A 21,035-nucleotide genomic window follows, 5' to 3' on the forward strand; every position below is an offset into this window, starting at 1 on the left:
TATTACTTTAGATATTGTACTTTTCATCTCTAAAAGTTCTATCTGGGTCATTTTTATACCTTCCATTTATTTCTTCATTATGCTTTCGTCTACTACTTGAATGATATTTATAGTAGCTTGTCTGCTGTATTTGTCCATTTTCACACTGCTATAAAGAACTACCTGAGACTGGGTATTTTAGGAAGAAAAGAGGTTTAAATGACTCAGTTCCACAGGCTTAACAGGAAGCATGGCTAGGAGACCTCAGGAAACTTACAGTCATAGCAGAAGGCAAAGGGAAGCAAGCACATCTTACCATGGTGGAGCAGGAGAGACAGAGGGAAAATGGGGAAGTGCTACACACTTTTAAACAACCAGATCTCGTAAGAACTCACTCACTATCATGAGAACACCAAGGGGTGTTCTCCATATCCATGGAGAATACTCCATATTCATATCCATATGGGTGTTCACCATAATCCAATCACCTCCTACCAGGTCCCTCCCCCAATACTACGGGTTACAATTCAACATGAGATTTGGGTTGGGACACAGAGCCAAATCATATCATTTACTAATGCTGTCATCTGTCATTCTGAGTCTGTTACCATCGACTAAAGATTCTCCTGACTGTGGAATGCCTTTTCCTTTTTTTTTTTTTTTTTTTCCTTGGCATGCCTGGTAATTTTTTATTAGATGCTAATCACTGTGAATGTTACACTTTCGGTGCTGGATTTTATTGTAGTTTTTATTTTTATTCTGAGGGGTTGTCTCCCCTTGGATGCAGTTAAGTTACTTGAAATCAGTTTGATTCTTTCAAATGTTGCTCTTAAACTCTGTTAAGGCAAGTCCAGAGTAGTCTTCAGTCTATTCCCATCTCCATAACCTAACCCTAACCCTACTTTGGCAATATCTTGCTGAAGACTCTACTCAATGATCCATGTACTATATTAAAAGATCCACTATTGTTGAAACACGCATTCTTCCCAGCCCTGTATGAGCTCTGAGGAATTTTTCTTTTTTTCTTTTTTCTTGTTTTCTTTTTTTTTTTTTTTTTTTTTTTTGTTGCTCTGTCATCCTGTTGCTTAGGCTGGAGCACAGTGGTACAATCTCAGCTCACTGCAACCTCCACCTCTCGGGTTCAAGCAATTTTCCTGCCTCAGCTTCCCAAGTAGCTGGGATTACAGGCACCTGCCACCATACCCGGCTAATTTTTGTATTTTTAGTAGAGTTGGGGTTTCACCATGTTGACCAGGCTGGCCTCAAATGCCTGACCTCAGATGACCCATCTGCCTTGGCCTCCCAAAGTGCCAGGATTACAGGTGTGAGCCACCAAGCCCAGCCCTCTGAGGAATTTTTCATCACTCCTTTCTCCTGTCATTCTTTCTCCAGCCTCAGGCAATTTCCTGCCTCAATTTTGTTTTCTTCCTTTAAGGAATGTTCCATTTTATTTGGCAGACAAAATGAGGTTACTCAGAAATCATCCTGAGTCTCTCAAGGATTATTTTTAAGCTTTCTTAAAGTTGGTATACATGAGCCTTTAGTCTAGCTCCAGTTTGGATCTCCCACGAAAGTATGACTTTTCTGAGTTTCTGCTCAATGCCCCACATGTTCAAGATCTTTCCACTTTAACTAGTTGGCATTCAAACATCTCCCAGCTTGGTGTGAGCTCTGAGAGTTTTTCATCTTATAACTCCCTGGCAGTTTTTCTTTTTCACCTAATGTAACACATATGCATCTATGTCTACTTAAATATAAGTTAATAAACTTCTCATTTTTAAGGCTTACATGTATATTTTCAGAAGCAGCAAGGTAGACAAAAAACACTGGTGAAAATTGTATCTGATCCTAAAGTCAGTCTTTTGGAGACTACAATTTCATTAGATGGATGCTGACAGCCATCGAGAGAAAAGGAAATCACGCTGAGTTTCTGGGGACTACTGCAAGAAGAAAAAGAGAACATAGAGAGCTGGCCTCAACCTCAAAAGTGATCCTACATCCAACCAAATTAAAAAATCCACATGAAGTTTCTCAAAACCTACTACAAACAATTTATCAAGATAACTGGTTAGCACTTGGGGTACAATGTGATAACCAGACGTCATTTTTCTTGGAAAAATCGGGGTTAGAACCATAGCTTTGACTTCATTATCAATACATTTAACCAAAATCTGGGCTCCTCTACGGAAGTAGCTTAAATGCCTTGCAGATTAACCATGGACTAAGAACTTTCTTTGATCTTGAATACTCTTCCAAAACACACAACCCCAGGGCTCCATTTCTCACCCAACATAATTATACCCGAGCAGAGCATTATCTAATAATATCAAGCCAGGAAACTGTCTTGGGGTACTAAGGTGAAAGGATTTAGCCAAGTAGCAACCCAAATATGAACAAGGAAATGAACCTAAGACATATTAAGCATTTAGAATAAGCCCCACCTGACTGACGACCAAGGTAGATTAAGCTTCATCTTTAATTATTGATGTTAATGATCTGCCGTGAGCAAGACGATCTCTAAGGTATTTTCTAATTGTGAAATATTATTCTGTCTTATGTGTCAGACATAACTGATAGCCTAATACTACGTGTGCTTTGCTGACATTTCTGTCTGTCTTACCAAAAGTAAATAGTTCAACTGTTGTCATCATCTAAAGGTGCCACCACTTTTATTTGTTTACCAGATCAGCAGATGATACTGGTCCATTACCCTTGACCTAGTCAGACCTTGACAAAAGACTTAATGGTGCTATTTAGGATGCATTTCCTTGCTGCTTTGTGCAGGTGGCTTTCTCATTGTTGCATAGACAGTGATAGGAACATCAGTTATTGTCAGGCAATGACTTCCAGGGCACCTCCGGAGTTGCCTGAATAAAAAAGCAAATGACATGTAGTTAGATATTAAAAAGAGGAAATTTTTTTTCAGAGCACCAAAGTTTGATCGTATATTTTACTGTTTTAAATCACTTTGAAATCTCTGAACGTCATAAAATGAGTACAACATGGTGATGCTGATGAGGCACCCATTTTAGACTGATATAACAAAGAAATTGTGGCCTCTGACATACATTTAATCACAAGAAATTCATATATTCAAAGATAATCCTCCAGATATTCATTTTGAAAGGTATGCAATGATTGCTAAATGGCAAAACAAAAGTGCATAGTTACAAACATAAGAGATAATACCATGGCAATTCATGTGCATATGCACCCTACATCGCCTCATTTGAGTGATTTCAAAACAAGAATGTTTGTGGCAAAATACAAAACTGAACATAGTATTTCACATACCGTTCAAATGTTGATAGAATCTCATATTTGAAATGGCCCTTAAATGACACCTAGTCCAAAAATACATCTAGTATATGAATTTCCTTTCCAACATTCCCACCAAATAGTCATTCAGCCTTGCACATTTCTAAAGACCAGGAGCTCACTACTTCCCAAAGCAGCCTATTTCATCGTAACTCCAATTTTTAAGTACCTACACCTGTTAAACTTAAATCTGTGTTCCCAAAATTTCCAAGCCATGAGAATCTAACAATGTAGTATCTAAGGTTTTGCTATAGTAAACATCACAGAAGTGAAACTAATCATTCTGCAAAAATACTTTGTCTCACAGAATCTTCATGCTCTATATCACTCTTTCTGCCAAAGGTCACAGCACAGCCAAAGCGACACTAATCAAAGCCAAAGTGACACTGAATCTGAGGTCTAAGTCTTTTTCATATTTTTAGCCTTATGCCTAGCACGGTGCCCTACACATACTAGCATTGAAGGTTTGTTTGTTTAATTGAATGTTATCTAATCGTGAAGCTATCAACAACCTATTAGGTTGGTGCCAAGGTAATTGTGGGTTTTTTGTTAATAGCTAAAAATGTACCAGAAAGAGAGAGATTGAATTGGTCTATCATCAAGACTTACAGAAATACAAAATACAGACTCCATACTAAGGAAACCTGGGCTCTGTTCATACTAACTTAGAAACAACAATATTTTGGAATTGCTGAGGGTTTTTTCTTGCTAATACTGAATATCAGCTGAAGGTTGTATTGATGATAGCCAGTACGTATTTCCTCACTTGTGAGGATAGAAGACTTTACCTGGTTGGTGACATCTCCTTCGCATTACAGGCAGCACTGGAGCTCAGCCCCGGTTCCAGCCCAATTGAAGAGTCTCCTCCTTCCACTGGAAACCTCCTTGGCTGGGTTCCAAATCGAAAAGGCATAATTCACTGAAAACCTAGATTAGAAAGTTAAAATATTGAAAACCTAGATTAGAAAATTAAAATGTTGGGGGTGGAGATAGATTGTCTTCAAAGACTTGTATGGAATGTTTTACAGAGTCAGAGTCTCACTATGTCGCCCAGGCTGGAGTACAGTGGTTATTCACAAGTGGAATCATAAGGCACTACAATTTTGAAACCCTGGGCTTAAGCGATCCTCCTGCCTCAGCCTCCTGAGTAACTGGAACTACAGGTGGACACAATGTGCCTGGCCTTGGGATTTTTAATATTACTATTTTGTTATAGATGTATAGAAACATTCTGAATGTTATTCTATTTTTAAATAGCTAAAAAAGTGTTAAAAATTACTGTATTTCACAACCATCCCTTACGTACAATTTTAAGTCTTGCAAAAAACACAAAATAGCCACCAAGCAATGCAAGGAAAATGTACCCTATGGTTAACATAACTGAAGACCATTTCTGCTGTGTGAAAACAAAATTTAGTTTGTCTTTAAATGGTTGTTGCAATCAACAAGCACCTCTCTACCTATCTATGCTCTTCTCTTCCTTTGGAGCACAGTTTCACATTCACTGAAATATCTTCAGCTAATCCTTCTGTTCCAGGTGATTATTCATTTCCCCCCTGCTTCTCTATAGTCACAGTATAGTCCCTGGCTCTGGCCCTTCCCAACTATGTGATCTTAGTCAAGGTACTTACCTATATTTCTCAAGGGTACATTGGTGATAATATTTTCTACTTCTAGGATAATAGGATTAAGTAAGGTAATACACGTAAAGTGTAGTGCCTAACACACAGTAAGTGCTCAGTAAATGTTAACTATTACTATTCAACAGGTACTACTGAGCATTAGTAAATGCATAGAAATGTCTGCAAGTATACCTGATATATGAAATGAACTCCTTACTGCCTACCTTGGAACTCTTCCCTACCCCATTGCTCCCACTCTTCACTCACTATGGCCAATGCAATCCACTAAGCCTGAATTTACATTTTACTTACTCTATAACTTACTTTTATAACCCCCATTATCTACATTTTCATAGCAACCTTTATTTCTACTTGGTAACAGTTATCCTTCTAATTCAGGGTTTCTCAATCATGACACTATTCACAGCTGGGATCAGATAGTTCTTAGCTGGGGAGGGAAGATACTGTCCTGTGCACTGTAGGATGTTTTGTAGCATTCAAGGCCTTCACCCACTGGATGTAAATAGTACCCCTCTCCCAAAGTTGTGACAGTACAAAATGTCTATAGACATTGTCAAATATCCCCTGTTGGGAGAGAGAGGCAAAACTGCCCACTGTTGAGAAACACTATCCTCATTTTTTGTAAATGTTTAATATCCCCCCTCATTCCAAGTCTGTCTTTGTCATCACTGAATACTTAATACCTAGAACAGTGCTTGGTTAGCTTTATCTTGAAATAATTTGCATGTATTCAACTATTAGTACACAAAGGATAGGAAAAATTTTAAATAGTGCAACTATTTCTTACACTTAGTATAGTATTCTATGCCTAAAAATAAATGTTTATTGGTGGTAATAATAAAATCAAATTAAGGTTTAAGAATTTTAATACAATAACTTTTGTAGACTGTGTGTCAATATCAAGAAAAAAAGTGTTTTGCTCAATGATGATTTAGTAAAACCATAGTAAACTCTGTGGTTTAGTATAACTACCTGTCTATACAGGTATTAACATTTAGCTAATTTGATCAAGGATAAACAGACTTACCAAAAGAGGCTGAGTCTGATTCCTGTAGAGGTGAATAAATCAATGCTTTCTACTGGCCTTCCATAGAAGGCTGGAATTGCCAAAGGAATGATGATCAAATGTTCCAGTGACACCCGGAAATTATGACATCAGGAGATTCTTTCACATACTTTCCTACCTGCAAAAGAATCAAACATCTCAATGCATAGCTCCAATAACAAGCTGAGGCTTAGCTAAAGATTTTCTGTAAAGCTTTTTGGAGGGTTTCATTCTTGTTTTTACCGGCTTATTTCCCTACAATATTAGTATTTTCATCCATGAATGGGGACCTACAGTCTAATCCATCTGTACAAAATCAGAATTGAGATTCTTCTCATTTTATATCCTGTTTTCCTCATTCTCTTTCTCTCCTAGACCTTCTCTTATAATATTCCAAATAAATACAATCTATCTATATCCTCATCCCATTCCAATATCCTCAAACCCAAATTGTACCTTTACAAATTTCTCTATAACTCTTACATGGGATTCTTTACACCCTCTCTCTAATGCCTGGACTAACCTTTTTTTTTTTTTTTTTTTTTTTTTCCTATTTCCTCAAGAGAGTCTTCAAATTCCCAAATGGCTGGAAGAATTACAATTGTGAAAGGAAGAATACACCTTGTACTGTCCTCATTAGTCTGTTCCCTGGGCCCTGGGCTGCTTCTCTGCTGATTTCTCTAACTGCTCTCCCTCTCCCAACTCATTCTTGGCTTCTAAATCAATAGCTTACCTCATGAACAGCTGCTCTACTCAGTAATGTCTAGTTTAACCCTTACACCAGAACATAACTCTTCAGCTAAGCAGTTTTTCAGTTTTCATATCTGATGACTAAACCATTAAATGTTAGTGAGCATTCTTACCACTGTTGTGTATTCATATGACTCATGTTATAGAACACTGGCATTTTACATAAGAACTAACGTGATGTTGGATACAATCTTACCTCTACCTTCTTTTTCTTACTAGGGTACTATCTGTGAATAAGTTGATCACCATTTTAGCTTGGAAAACTGATGGTGTCACAGTCACACAAACAAATAATTGCTGGCCATTGTTAGCTAAGGTATCATTAGGACCTAAATATTTAGTACTTAGGATGGCAAAAAAAAATAATAGCTTACATGTTTGAGAAGTGGTAGCAGTGGGAAAATGATGGGTTTCAGCATCAGAATTAGGTTTGATTTTTTTTTCTTTTTTTTTTTTTCTTTGAGACAGGGTCTTGCTCTGTCACCCTGGCTGGAGTGCAGTGGCATGATCATGGCTCACTACACGCAGCCTCAACCTCCTGGGCTCATGCAATCCTCCCACCTCAGCATCTCAAGTAGCTGGGACTACAGGTGTTAACCACCATGCCCAGCTAATTTTGTATTTTTTTGTAGAGACAGAGTTTTATCATGTTGCCCAGGCTGGTCTCAAATTCCTGGGCTCAAGTGATCCACCCACCTTGCCCACCCAAAGTGCTAAGGTTACAGGCATGAGGCCACTGTGCCCAGCCAGGTTTGAATTTTGACACAATGTTAGCTCTGAGATTTTAAGCAAATCACTAAAAGTTTGTCTGTAAAATGGTATTAATTCCTACCTTATAGAGTTGTTGTGAGGAATTAAAATCAATTTAACATGTATAAAGCCAATGACTGGGACACAAGAATTCAATCAGCACTACTTCCTACATATTTTTGTGTCATTCTTGAAAACAGAGTATTAAGACACTGATTTCACTTTTTAGTCACCGATATATATGAAGTAAAATATCTGTAAGTAGGATATTCTTAAAATTCTGTAATTTACCATTTTAACTAGTCTATTTGCCATACCATGCTTCTTTAGAATGGGTGATACAATGAAACAAATCAAACCTTAGCCTTAATGATGAAACTTTACAACAGTAGAATGATACATCAGAACACAAAAGGAACTTGAGTCTCCAGCATATTTTCATAAAGCAACAGATAAACAGAGCAATACAAATGGTGAATAAAAAGATGGGGAAGTATCCAAATACCCCCTTAAGTATCATAAGCTCAAGAGCAATAGTCTTTCAATTCTCAAGATGTTAATTCATGAGATGCAGAAAATGAGTGATATTTGAATTCGTCATGTTCTAAGAAAAAAAGACCCATAGACTTCATTCATTCATTTAACGAATATTTGCTGAGAATCCACCATGAGTCAGGCACGTGTTAAGTGTTAAAGATAAAAGGTCAAGCTAAAACAAACACAGTTCCTGTTGTGGTAGAGTTTATAGGTTATGATAGGATTTGTTTTGGTCTAGGATATTTAATCTAAATCTAAAAGATGAGTGGGCATTAATTAGGTGGCAATGAGTGGGAGACAAAAACATTGACACAGTTGAGGTGGGGGCAAACAGAGGAAAATAGCATGTGCAAAGGTCATGCCAGTAAAGACAATAAAAAATCTGAAAGGCCAGCATAACCAAAGCACAGAAAACAGAAAATAAATAGAGTCTGAGACATAAGTACAGACCAAATCATGCAGGAGCATAAACTCAAGTTAAAATTTTAGACTTTGTCTTATGAACAAGGAAGCCCATCAAATAATTTTAATTTCTCAGGACACACATTTAGGTTTCATTGATTTTTCTCTATTTTCTATTTACCATTTACTTGATTTCCACTCCAATCTTTATTATTTCTTTTCTTCTGTCTACTTTGGGCTTAATTTGCTTTTCTTTTTCTAATTTCTTAAAGTAGAAGCTTAGGTCATTGATTTTAGTGCTTTCTTCTTTTCTAATGTAAACATTTAATTCTATACATTTCCACCAAAGCACTCCTTTAGCTGCATTCCACAATTTTTTTAATTTTGTATTTTCATTTCCTTCAGTTAAAATTTTTCTTTTTCTTTTCTTTGGCCTATGGGTTATTTACAATTATATTGTTTAATTTTCCAATATTTAGGAATATTCTACTTTTCTGTTACTGATTTATAATTAGGTTCCATTTTTGTTAGAGGACATTCTTTGTATGACTTGAATCCTTTTAAATTTACTTAGACTTGTTTTTATAGCCAGAATGTAAACTGCCTTGGTAAATGTTGCACACACACTTGAACGTATATGCTGCTGTAGTTGGCGTCAGTGTTCTACATAAGTATTTTCCAATATTTAGGAATATTCTACTCTTCAGTTCTGATTTCTAATTAGGTTGGTTCCGTTTTTGTCAGAGAACATTCTTTGTACGACTTGAATTCTTTTAAATTTATTTAGAGTTGTTTTTATAGCCAGAATATAAACTGCTTTGGCAAATGTTCCACATGTACTTGAATGTATACGCTGCTATAGTTGGCTTCAGTGTAAGTAATTTGTTGATTGACAGAATTGTTCAAGTCTTCCACATTCTTACTGATTTTCTATATACCTGGTTTATCAACTATTGAAGTAAGGGTGTGAAATCTACAACAATAATTGTAATTTTATTTACTTCTCCTTTCTATTCTGAAGTTTTTAGTTCAAGTATTTTGAATATGTGTATAATTTATCTATAAATTTTGAATATGTGTATAATTTATAGATAAATTATACCACCTCACATACACTAGAAGAACCGTATAAAAGTATAGTCCATTTCCCCTCCCACTACATATAATTTTGTTGTCATATTTTAATTCTATCTATAGTACAAACCCCATACACATCGTTATACATTTTCTTTTAAGCAATTGTCTTTAAAACAAGAGAAGTCTTTTATATTCATCTATATATTTATAGTTTTCAGTGCTCTTTATCCCTTTGAGTAGGTCCAGATTTTCATACAACATAATTTTCCCTTTGCCTGAATGTTTTCATTTAACAGTGCTTGTCTGTTGCTGATTAATTAATTTAGCTTTTATATCTCTTTTTTTCATATTCATTGTGGAACAATATTTTAACTGGGTATAGAATTCTCAATTGTCAGTTTTGTTTTCTTTAAGTACTTTGAAGATTTGGGTCCACTATTTTCTGGCTTGCATTGTTCCCAACAAGAAGTCTGTTGATTTTTTTTATCTTTGTTCCTCTATATGTAATATGTCTTTTTTCTCTGGCTGGCTTTAATATTTGTTTTTTATCACTGATGTTAAGCAATTTGATTATAACGTACTTGTTGTAGTTTTCTTTCTGTTTCTTGTGCCTAAGATTCATCCAGCTTCTTGGATCTGTGGGTTCATAATGCTTATCACATTTGAAAATTTTTTAGCCTTTGTTTCTTCAGATATTTTTTTGTTCCCTCCTCTGGCATGCCAATTACATGTATGTTACATTGTTGAAAGTTGTCCCACAGTTCACTAGTTCTCCTTTTATAAAAAATCTTTGTTTTCTGTTTTATTTTGCACAGTTTCCATCACTACATCTTTAAGTTTGCTAATCTTTTCTTTTGCCTAATGTCTAATCTGCTCTTTATTCCATCCATTTTTCACCTTAGATGTTGTACTTTTCATCTCTAGAAGTCTAATTGGGATCTCTTTTATATATTTCTTTGTCCCTTCCCAATCAGCCTGGGCTTCCTTCTGTCCTTCTGAACATATACTGCTTTAATGTTCTTTTAATTTTATGTAATTGTTATGTTTACTAATTCTTTCATTTGTGCCATTTCTTGTTCTGTTTTTAACTAATTTTTCACCTCACTATGGGACTCATCTTTGCATATCTGGCAATTTTTGACCTGAGTGCCAGGCACTGTGATTTTACATTGCTCAACAATTTTATTTTTATTCCTCTAAGTATTTTTAAGTTTTGGTCTGGGACACAGTTATTTGGAAACAGCCTGGTTCTTTGGAGGCTTGGTTTCATGCTCTCTTAGGCTAGATCACAACAGCCTTTCATCTAGGGCTAATTTTTCACCACTACTGAGGTACCTTTCTGAGTATTCAACTCAATGTTCCAGCTATTTTAAGTTTCTCCACTCAAGATACAGGGAATGTGAATTCGTCCTAGCCCTATGTGAGCCCTAGGAAATGTTCTGCCCGCTTCTTTCCGACGGTTCTTTCCTCAGTGTTACTTAGTTTCCATGAATTCATGCAAGGATCAGCACTCAGTGTGCAAATTGTAGTTGTCTGATCGTCCAAAATTTCTAACTCTGTCGCCTCAACTCAATGTGGCCATTGGGTTGTGTTTGGACTCTATTCATTAGAAAGGTGACATTAGGTCTAGCCTACCCTCAAGGAGAGGGGCTTACACAAGAACAGGAGACAGAGATCATTGGGTGCCATCTTAGGGGATGCCTACCGCAGATGCTGTATTCTGAGGTAATGTCTGAGAATGCTTGTGCAGTACACACAAGTGTTTATCAAATATTTCTGGCTTTCTCTTTTCCAGAAATTGAAATTCCTGGCCACTTTATGATTACTTGCAGCCCATGTGATTAGTTTTAGTCAGTGAATTATAAGCAACCATTAATTGCTAGTGCAAGACCCTCCTGAGCTTTGTCTCTACCACAAAAACCAGAAATGTATCTCACATCATAAATAAAAATCAACCAAAATTAGTTCAAGACTCAGACCTAAGACCTGAAACTAAAACTACTAGGAGAAAACAGGAAAAAAAATCTCCACAACATTAGTTTGGGCAATGATTTCTTGGATACGACCCAAAAAGCACAGGAACAAAAACGAAAGTAGACAAAAGGGATTACATCAAACTAAAAAGCTTCTGCACAGCAATGGAAACAATTAATAGAATGAAGAGAAAACTCACAGATTAGGAAAAGATATTTATAAACCATACATCTGCTAAGGGGACAACATCCAAAATACATAAAGAACTCAAACAACTGCACAAGAAAACACATAGCCCAATTAAAAATGGGCAAAGAATCAGAACAGACATTTCTCAAAAAATACATATAATGGCCCACAGATATATGAAAAAATACTCAATATCACTAATCATTAGGGAAATGAAAATTAAAAAACATAATGATATTTATCACCTCACATCTGTTAGAATGGCAGCTATCAAAAAGATAAAAGATAAATGTTGGCTAGGATGTGGAGAAAAGAGAGCCTTTTTAACACTGGTGGTGGGAATTAAATTAATACAGCCATTATGGAAAACAGTATGGATTCCTCAATCAAAAATAGAATCACTGTATGATCCAGCAATCCCACTTCTGGATATATATCCAAAGGAACTGAAATAAGTATGTCAAAAAGATATCTGCACTCCCATGTTTACTGCAGCATTATCCACGATAGCTAAGATATGGAAGCAACCTAACTATCCATCAACAGATAAACAAATAAAGAAACAGATAAAGAAAATGTGGTATATATACACAATAGAATACTATTCAGCCTTAAAAAAGAAGAAAATGCTGTCATTTGTGACAACATGGATGACCCTGGAGGACATTATGCTAAGTGATATTAGCCAGCCACAGAAACACAAACACTGCATGATCTCACTTATATGTGGAATCTAAAAAAGTCAAGCTCATAAAAGTAGAGAGTAGAATGGTGGTTACCAGAGGGTAGTAAAGCTGGAGGGTGAGACAGCGATAGGGAGCAGAAGATGTCCAAAGGATACTAATAATATATATTTCAAAACTGCTAAAAGAGTAGATTTTTAATGTTCTCATCACAAAAAAAAAATCTGAGTATGTGAAATGACAGACATGTTAATCAGATTGATTTAATCATTCCACAATGTAAATATTTATCAAAAAATCAACTGTACCCCATTAATATATACAATAATTAATTTAAAATCAAATAAATCAAAAACTGGACCAAATAATGGCAGATCATCAGCCTGAGTGCCAGAAGGGGGATACCATAAAGCATAGCCCCCAGACACCCTCAATGGACATGCATCATGTGTATCCTTTTAATCTATGTATTTTTCTTCCTTTACTTTTTATATCAAGCACATTTCTTCCTCCATTTGCTGTGGGCACATGTTAATCTTATGTTGAGCTATCTTTGTCTCCTCCATACATATTATTTTTAATAACTTTCATATCTTCGCGTTTTGCCTAGTATTCTGTCATTATTTTAAGCCTTTCCTCTACATTATAATTTGATGTGCATCTCTCTAGTCTGCTTCTTAATGCTTTTAAAAATTATTCCTTTAAGTCCTTTAAGGTGGATGTTGTCTTCAGTTAATTTCCTTAGTTCTTTTATCTCCATTTTATTTCATTTATTCATCAAATATTTACTTACTATCTACTATATGCAAGGTACTATCCCTAGTAGTGGATAAAAATCACAAGACTCAGCCCTCATAGAGCTTGAGTCTTATTATTTTGGTATCTTGTCTTTAAGTTCCTGTTTTATTGCATTCATATTCTTAAGTTCTTCTTCAGCACAAAATATATATGATGAATTTTCTTTTTTCCCCTCTTAGGCTAGGTTTTACCCCAAGGTCTTGTACTTTATCCATCTTTTACACCTTTCCTTCCTTCCCCTCCCCCTTCCCTCCCTCTCTCCCTTCCCTCCCTGTCTTCCTTCCTTTCTTCAATATTAGTAGTCCATAGGATTCCCAATGATTTTTTTCTCTTTTTCATTTTCAGCATGTGGAATTTTGTTCACTCTATTTGCTCTGTACGTTAGTCAGCTATCAGTATAATAAAACTGCACCCCAAAATTTCAGTGGCTTCAACCAAAAACATTTCTTTTCCTTATAAGATTCTGAATAGCCCGCTGCAGTTCAACCAATCTCAACTTGGCTAACTTGGGTTTGCATATATGGAAGTTTTGGAGTGGCTGGCATGTGAGGCTCTACCTTGCTTGACTTTTAAGCAGAACTGTCTCTCAGTCTGATTCTCTACAGACTGGAGTTATTAATAAGACATGTTAGGACTTTTCTTTCCTATATGTGGCTTCTGGGGAATAATGATTGGGACTGCATGAAGGGTGGGCTCTGCAAAAGCCAGTGTATCATCTCACCTAGCACTGATAACACACTGATACAGACCTATTCACATCACTGCCTACAAACTGGATCAAGACTTGCAAATTTTGGAAGCCCCAGACTTTGGGACTTTAGCATCAAGACCTAAAGTGCCCAACTCTACCTCTATCGCTGACCCCATACTCAGTAAGCAGTTAAGAATAAATCCAGCCTACAAAAATTTACTGACCAAAAGCTGCCTATTACCAAAAGATATAAAATCCATTGCAACTTTAAACCTACCAGCTACCAGAGAAATGTAATAGTAACTACTACATGTCTTGGTGGGACAACAAAGTGTTCTAATCAATTGAATATTACAATTCATATTAGCACATATTCATAGTACATACCATATGACTTTTTATTAAACAAAGAAGACTTCTTAGAGTTTCGTGGTTCTTCAGAATTTTTGTGGAAAAGATTTTATTAAAGAAGTACTTGAGTTCTTAATTAAAATCTGGTCTAATTTGATCAATAGAAGTTTACATATTTTAATGTTTGACAATTTTAAGGAGTTGGTAGTTGTCATAATGACTAATTTTTTAATCTTCTCCTCCTCTATCCCATCTAAATGCCTAGTGTTAATCTCGTCTCTTCTATCAGACTTCTATTTACTCATCTACATCCTCAACCACTGAATCCTATTGCACTTAAAGTTAACGCCATACAATTCTTTGAGTATTTCGCGTGTATGTCTTCAATCAGATTGTAAGCTTCTTGGTACTGGATCTATGCCTTAATTTCTTTTTAATCTTCCCAGAGAGCCTACAAGTTAATTTGGGGAGTATACAGCGTTTAACAAATACTGGTGGGGTCTGTGATCTTAGCTTTGCCGTTTTTGTCAAAGTGTATAACCATTTAGTTCCAATTGTGCCCTGACATGTCTGTTTCTCAGGGGTTTCTCTTTGCTCAACGCCATTGTTCATTTTCTATTAGAATAAAGGTCTTGTTGGACAGAGATGCTAATTCAGATTCCAGTCCCGTGGAATCTGAATAAACGGACTGATCCACCGCCCAGGGTGTTGAGGCTGTGAACAAAAATTAAACCTCTGATAGCCTACGAACAGCTTAACGATACATATTTAAAAATATCACTCCAAAGCCTAGTTACCCGCCAGTTACCCCGGCCTCCGGAGCTGCCGATGCTCAAAGATGTTGACAAGGCAGTTAGGATCTGCAGTCCAGAGGCCCAGTCGCTATGGTAACGGTGAGACGCAAGTGCACTTGCGCGGCCTTCTGACGGAAAACCTTAGCCTAAACCTAGGGACGTGCTTAGCGACGGCAGCGGCTTGCGGCAGCAGCGTGACTTACGGCAGCCCTCTAGTAGAGCGCCGTTGCGGGTGGAATGCAGAAGCGGCCGCGGGCTAGCAGGCGCCCAGAGCCCGGAGCCGGCTGCGCACCAGCATGACACAGTCGGTGGTCGTACAGGGTGAGCTACGCAGGGCGGATAGAGACCTGGTCGCCGCGGAATCCAGCCGCCTTGTTTCCTGCCTAATGTCCTATTCTCTTTCCTTCGTCTCCTCCGGTCGCAGTCGGCCAGTGCGGAAACCAGATCGGCTGCTGCTTCTGGGACCTGGCACTAAGGGAGCACGCCGCGGTCAACCAGGTACCCGCCCGCAGCCCCCTCGCCTGTCAGCTAGGTCTTCCAGCCTATACGCAGGACATACTCGACTTGAGCTTTCATCTGACCCGTTTAAGATGCATGGGATCTTCTCAGTAAATAACGTACTGGTTTTTAAACATGTTAGTTCAGACACACACTAAACTAAAAGAACCCTGGCCGGCGACCTTAGTCTTAACATTTTTCCTGATTCTCAGGGTCTCCTCTTTATTGGTGTTCGTGTGCAGAGCAGTGAGATTGTATATGGGAAAGTACTGTGTAAAATAGATAACACGTGTGGTTATTGTAGTCCTTAATTTAACCAGTCAGCTTTTAAAAAGATCACCAAGAATCCAGAGAACGCTCATTTGATGGACCTGTTCTGCAGTCCTATGGGTGAAATCCTTTCTTTAGCACCTCCTGCTGAACTTTATCTGTAGATCCCATGGCATTTACTCTTCTAAGGAGATTGGGAAGAATCAGGCTCCGCATTTTGTGATACTTGCTTTTTCTTTTCAGAGCTTCATCCTACCCATTACAGTATTATGTAATTAAAATTGAAAGAACTTGATTTGGGCGAGAAGCAAAACCTAAATGCTATTAACATATGTTTTTCTTTTTAGAAAGGAATTTATGATGAGGCAATAAGCAGCTTCTTTAGAAATGTGGACACCAGGTAAGATGGTATTAAAGTCTGTCACAATGTGATACTTTCAGTTTCAATAGCTTGGGAGATATAATTCTTCAAAGGACAATAAAAATAGCCAGTAGCTGCAAAGTTCTGTTTCTTTGTTTCGTTATTGAAAACATATTCCTTCTATTAGATTATTAATATTATATCATCTTGCAGAACAGGTTTCCCTTTAGTGTGACTTCTTTTAACTTAACCTTGAAATAAGTTTCATTAAAGGAAAGCTGAAATTTTCCCAGAGGGCATCTTGTTAATGCATCCTGTAATAACTAACTTTTGAAAGAAAAATATGTTGTTTACATATATGCTGTAAGTATAAAAATATACTTAAAAAGGAGACAAACAGTTATTGGATTGTTTTTATTTAATAAAGAGTATATGTAAGTACTATATATCTTTTATCTGGAAGAGTAATTTAAGTTGCCGTTCAGGATATCTCCATAAGCTTTTAATATTAAATTATTACGTTCATGCGTTTTCAAAATACTTCATAAAACTAACTGTCGTGTGCTTAAACTGAAAAATATATACTTCATATCAGGCTTTAATCCAATAGGAACATCACTTCTAGTTTAAAATTGTTGGCTGGGTATGTGAGCAGTTATCTTCTAGAGAAAGCTGATTAGTCCCTGCTTCCTGCGTGAATTCCAGAGTCTATCTAGGGCACTGGCTTGCAAACTCAGAAGTGTCATTGGCATCTTGAGATAAGTTCAGTGCTCTCCAGTACAGCCAGGTTAACCAAAGACCAAATTCTCATTTTCTGTCATAGGCACATTACATTAGTAGGAAGTCTTAACTGAAAAGCTATGTAATAATCTGAAGGTTGCTTGGTGACCATGGAATCAGACCAAAGGAAGTTAGATGTATTACTTTAATGGCTGGTATCATTTATCTTTATTTTATGGAGGTATCTGTCATATAGACTATAGATTCCCTCTTATTTGTAGCCCAGAATATCCTCACCTCTAAATTCTCTTGGGAGTCTCAAATTTGCCTCTGTAATACTTCCTTTCAGACGCTTCTCTTGCTAAGTTCCTATGCCCACCTCTTTACTTCTTGTTACCCAACACTTACATTGAGTATTACATAGTTGAGAGTCAGCCTGGGAGCTTTTCTTTCTTCATAAGGTGACTCTTCATAACTACACTCTCATCTCCTTTGTGTGATACTTTATACTTTAACCTGAGAGCACTATTTTTTTCCCGGTAAGTTTAGCAAGCAGAGTTGTGGCATCTTGCACTTCTTTCTGTGTACTATGAACACATGCAGCATCTGTTCCACAGCTTAGTACAAAAAATCTTTTTCGAAGTAAGACCATATCTTTGTGTACTCTTCTTACCAAATTGTTATACCTTTTGAATAGCATGATAGGAATTTACCTACAGCATGGGTTGGCATACATATATTTTCTGTAAAGGACCAGGAAGTAAACATTTTAGGTTATGTGAACCATAAAGTCTTTTGCAGCACTTTTGATCTGTAGCATGACTGTGGACGTAGGTAATACATAAAGGAATGGGTGTGTCCATATTTGAATAAAACTTTATGTACAGGCAACTAGTTGGATTTGGCCTGACAATTGGCTGCCCTTCATATATTCTGTCTTGTGAACTGTCTTTGTTGACCCATATACTGCATTAGATTTCAGTACTTTGGCAACTTATTGCCAACGCGAAATTCTGAGAACAACCTTAGATACTCAATGGTAAATACCAGTTATATCTGCTGATGGGTGTTTAGCTGCAACAGGAAACCACATTAATGGTGGCTTAAGCAGTAAAGGTATCCATTTGTCTCACAAATCTGGAAATCAGATGTTCTAGTTTTAAAGGAATGCCTCAAAGATCTAATACTATATATGTTCCACTGTCCATAAGTGTGCTGGCTTTGTGTACTTGTATTATTACTTCATGACTATAAAATGGCAGTCTCTGCTCCAGGGATCACATCCATATTCATGTTTGAGGCAGGAAAAAGGAAGAAGATAGGCGCCAACTGCATCTGGTCCTTCTTTAAAAGCTTCCCAGAATACTTCCCCTTTATCTCATTGGCTAGAACTGGATTACATGGCCAGCCCTAACTACAAAGAAAGCCAGGAAAATAAGTACCTCACTTTTTCAGCCTAATGGGAGGTAAGTAAGGAAGAAAGAGATTAGGAATAGCTGTTGCGTCTGCCTCACCTGGCCTATAAGCAGTCTTATTATATAAATGGAAGTTAACTTTATTACCTGATAGCGCTATTAGCCATGGAAGATCTTATGACCATTTCTCATTTTTTTTTATCTTTCAGAGTGATTGGTGATGGTGGAAGTATTTCCAAGGGAAAAATATGTTCTTTAAAAGCACGAGTAAGATACATAAGCTTGGATTCTTATATTACATGTATTTTTTAAATAACTATGCTCGATAACTATCATGACAATAAAACTTTAAACTTTTCAAAGTAGAAAAAAATTACTAAGCCACATTTAATATAAATATAACTAAGCAGACATTTGTGTCCACCTAACACATTAGGGGGAAAAGCCCGTACTTTAAAACACTGTGGTTAGCCTTTTTTCAGGAGAAATAGTGTCTACATAAATAACAAAAGGAGCCTTCTTAACTCTAAGGACCTGAAATACATACTAGTACAGTTTAATGTTTTATTCAAAGATATTGGAAGATTTATTTGCATCAAGGTTACTACCAGTACAAAACATGGAACCAGCCACATTGTAGTGAATAAAAACCGTTAACCATGTAAGTTCTCCTGAACCAAGTACTTCAGATTCGTAGCCCATATTTGCAGTCTTATTTACGGTCTTAATCATTCCAACAATATTTCTGTGATTGTTTCTGTGTAACGAACTACTTTTTCTGATTTTTGATCAGTGATCTTTGACTGTAACAGAAAAGAAAGTTTAAATGTTATGGAAGGAATTGAGATGCTAAGGATCAGACCTGGTGTAGTAGCTTAAAGACTGGTGAGCAATACTTTTGTGACATCTGGGAACCATCTTCTATCTGCAATCTCTGATGTCCTTGGAAAACAAAATTTAGGGCAGAGATCATGTGCTTGCAGGCTGTTACAAAATTGACTAACACAGTATGCTTTGTGATGTAGAGAGAGCAGGTATCCCAATCCAAATCTTAGAGAAAAAGAGACTTTGACATTTCCTAGACTACTCCCAACTGAATCTTTTTCCTACAACCATATCAGTAAGCAGATGGAGAGGTGGAGGAAACACTATTAGGAAAAAATAAATCAGCATGTTTTTGTGGCCTTTGACTTTTTTTCCGAGAAGGTACTCTTCCATTTTCTCCTTAGGAGCTCTCAGTATTGTGTGGTTGTGATCACTGAAGAGTCCAGGCTTCATAAGATAGCTTGGTGCTTGGGTCCCTCCACTGTGTTCAGTTTCTTAGGTTAATGAATACTCAGAATTTTATAAATCCTATGTTACAATTAGGGAAAAACCAGGCGGCTCTGAAAGGAAATACAAACATCAAATCCTAGAACAGTTGTGACTCCAGACTTTGGATGCCTAAGTGAAGAACCCAAAATACTCTCCCAAAGTTTAGTTAATTTCCAAAGGAAAAACAAGGGCCTGATGTAACAAGGAAGGTCTGGAAGAGTTATATGTCAGGATTTTAATGTTAAGTGACTAGGGCAATAATGATTCTATCAAAACTAATTTCAGGAGGTACCCGAATATCAGTTTGTATTTGCATATTGCTTCCCTTGCCAGGTAGCAGAGTGATTGAGGGTATAATTTATGTATGTTTAATCTTCCACATACCTCAATAAATCTATTTTGGAACAAGGCCAGTATAATCTAATTTGTTTTTTCTTTTATAATCTCACAACTTGTAGTACTAAAATTTGCCCATACAGTGAAGTCACTCTTTGGTTGGTTTAGGTGTTAAAGTTGTCAGCATTTGAAGTCAAAATTGCGTATTGTCAGAAATACCCTTGAAAATACCTAACATTGCCAAACATCCTATACAGTCCTCTGTATGTAAAGTGTATATATGATTGCTCTATATAAAGAAGCACATTTGTAAAACATAGTTTTATAGTCTTTATGATATACTGCTATATTATTTTAATTGTAAATCTTAAAGTAGCATGGTTAATTACACAAATGATTAAACTCACTGCATAATGGTAACAGAACTGAAAGCCATAAACCAAGCACTTCTTCTGCGACACTGAATCAAAGAGTTAACAAATCATTGTTTAGTGTACCCTAAGCATTTGTTTCAGCTTTGCTTTTTTATTTAACTCTACTTAGTTTACTTTTTCACTGTTCTTCCTCACTGTAGAATATATGGAAAGTACAGGGAAGTGGGAGGATGGGACATATAATCCTACTGCCAAGCTATCCCTGCTTTACGTTTTACTAGATTTCCTTCATCTTTTTTTTTCTGTTCTTTCTTTCCATAATTAATTTCGTGTTTTGTATTCTCATTTCTTCTTAGAAATATAGGTTTTCTGTCATGTCAGCTAAAGTTTGTGGTAATGAATTAGATCGTGAATTACTTGGGGGAAAGGACCATGTTGTTATTTTTCACATCTATCCAGTGCCTTTGCTTTGCACGTAATGGTAAATTTACTCATTTGAATTGAGCAGTTTTGGGCTGTGGTTCATAAAGAGCAGCATGATTGTTCCCGGTATGCAGATGCATTAATGCATCCCATATTTATTGAGAACTTATTCTGGTTAAGGATGCCTTTTACATTTTTGAGACCTTGTTAGAAATTCAGTTGAGGGGATTATTCTTGGGCTTTTTTTCCCCAACTAGGCATTTTAGAGTAGGATAAAAGAATTTAGAATCCATTTTTTAATTGGATTCCACCTTTCAAACAGAGTGAAATTATTTTTTAATTT

The 21,035-nt window shown here is 36.6% G+C and overlaps 2 protein-coding genes across 2 annotated transcripts in view; one reads left to right on the top strand and one right to left on the bottom strand.

Annotated features, from left to right (window-relative positions):
• Positions 1 to 1,820: 1,820 nt before the first annotated feature.
• Positions 1,821 to 15,052, bottom strand: FAM229B (family with sequence similarity 229, member B). The gene is made up of 4 exons (XM_011970607.1): positions 14,985 to 15,052; positions 5,968 to 6,124; positions 4,086 to 4,224; positions 1,821 to 2,846 (listed from the first exon to the last, which is right to left on the bottom strand). The coding sequence occupies exons 3-4, from the start codon at positions 4,208 to 4,210 to the stop codon at positions 2,729 to 2,731; spliced, it is 243 nt and encodes an 80-aa protein (XP_011825997.1). The 5' UTR covers positions 4,211 to 4,224; positions 5,968 to 6,124; positions 14,985 to 15,052; the 3' UTR covers positions 1,821 to 2,728.
• A 93-nt stretch (positions 15,053 to 15,145) lies between these two features.
• Positions 15,146 to 21,035, top strand: part of TUBE1 (tubulin, epsilon 1) — a 16,443-nt gene continuing 10,553 nt past the window's right edge. The window contains exons 1-5 of the mRNA XM_011970649.1: positions 15,146 to 15,302; positions 15,406 to 15,479; positions 16,097 to 16,149; positions 18,455 to 18,546; positions 19,039 to 19,112. Of these exons, the coding sequence (XP_011826039.1) occupies positions 15,278 to 15,302; positions 15,406 to 15,479; positions 16,097 to 16,149; positions 18,455 to 18,546; positions 19,039 to 19,112 (318 nt within the window). The 5' untranslated portion in view covers positions 15,146 to 15,277. The remainder of the gene's footprint in view (positions 15,303 to 15,405; positions 15,480 to 16,096; positions 16,150 to 18,454; positions 18,547 to 19,038; positions 19,113 to 21,035) is intronic.

Source organism: Mandrillus leucophaeus, unplaced genomic scaffold (genome assembly GCF_000951045.1).
Source record: "Mandrillus leucophaeus isolate KB7577 unplaced genomic scaffold, Mleu.le_1.0 Scaffold96, whole genome shotgun sequence".
In the NCBI taxonomy this organism is placed as follows: Eukaryota; Metazoa; Chordata; class Mammalia; order Primates; family Cercopithecidae; genus Mandrillus; species Mandrillus leucophaeus.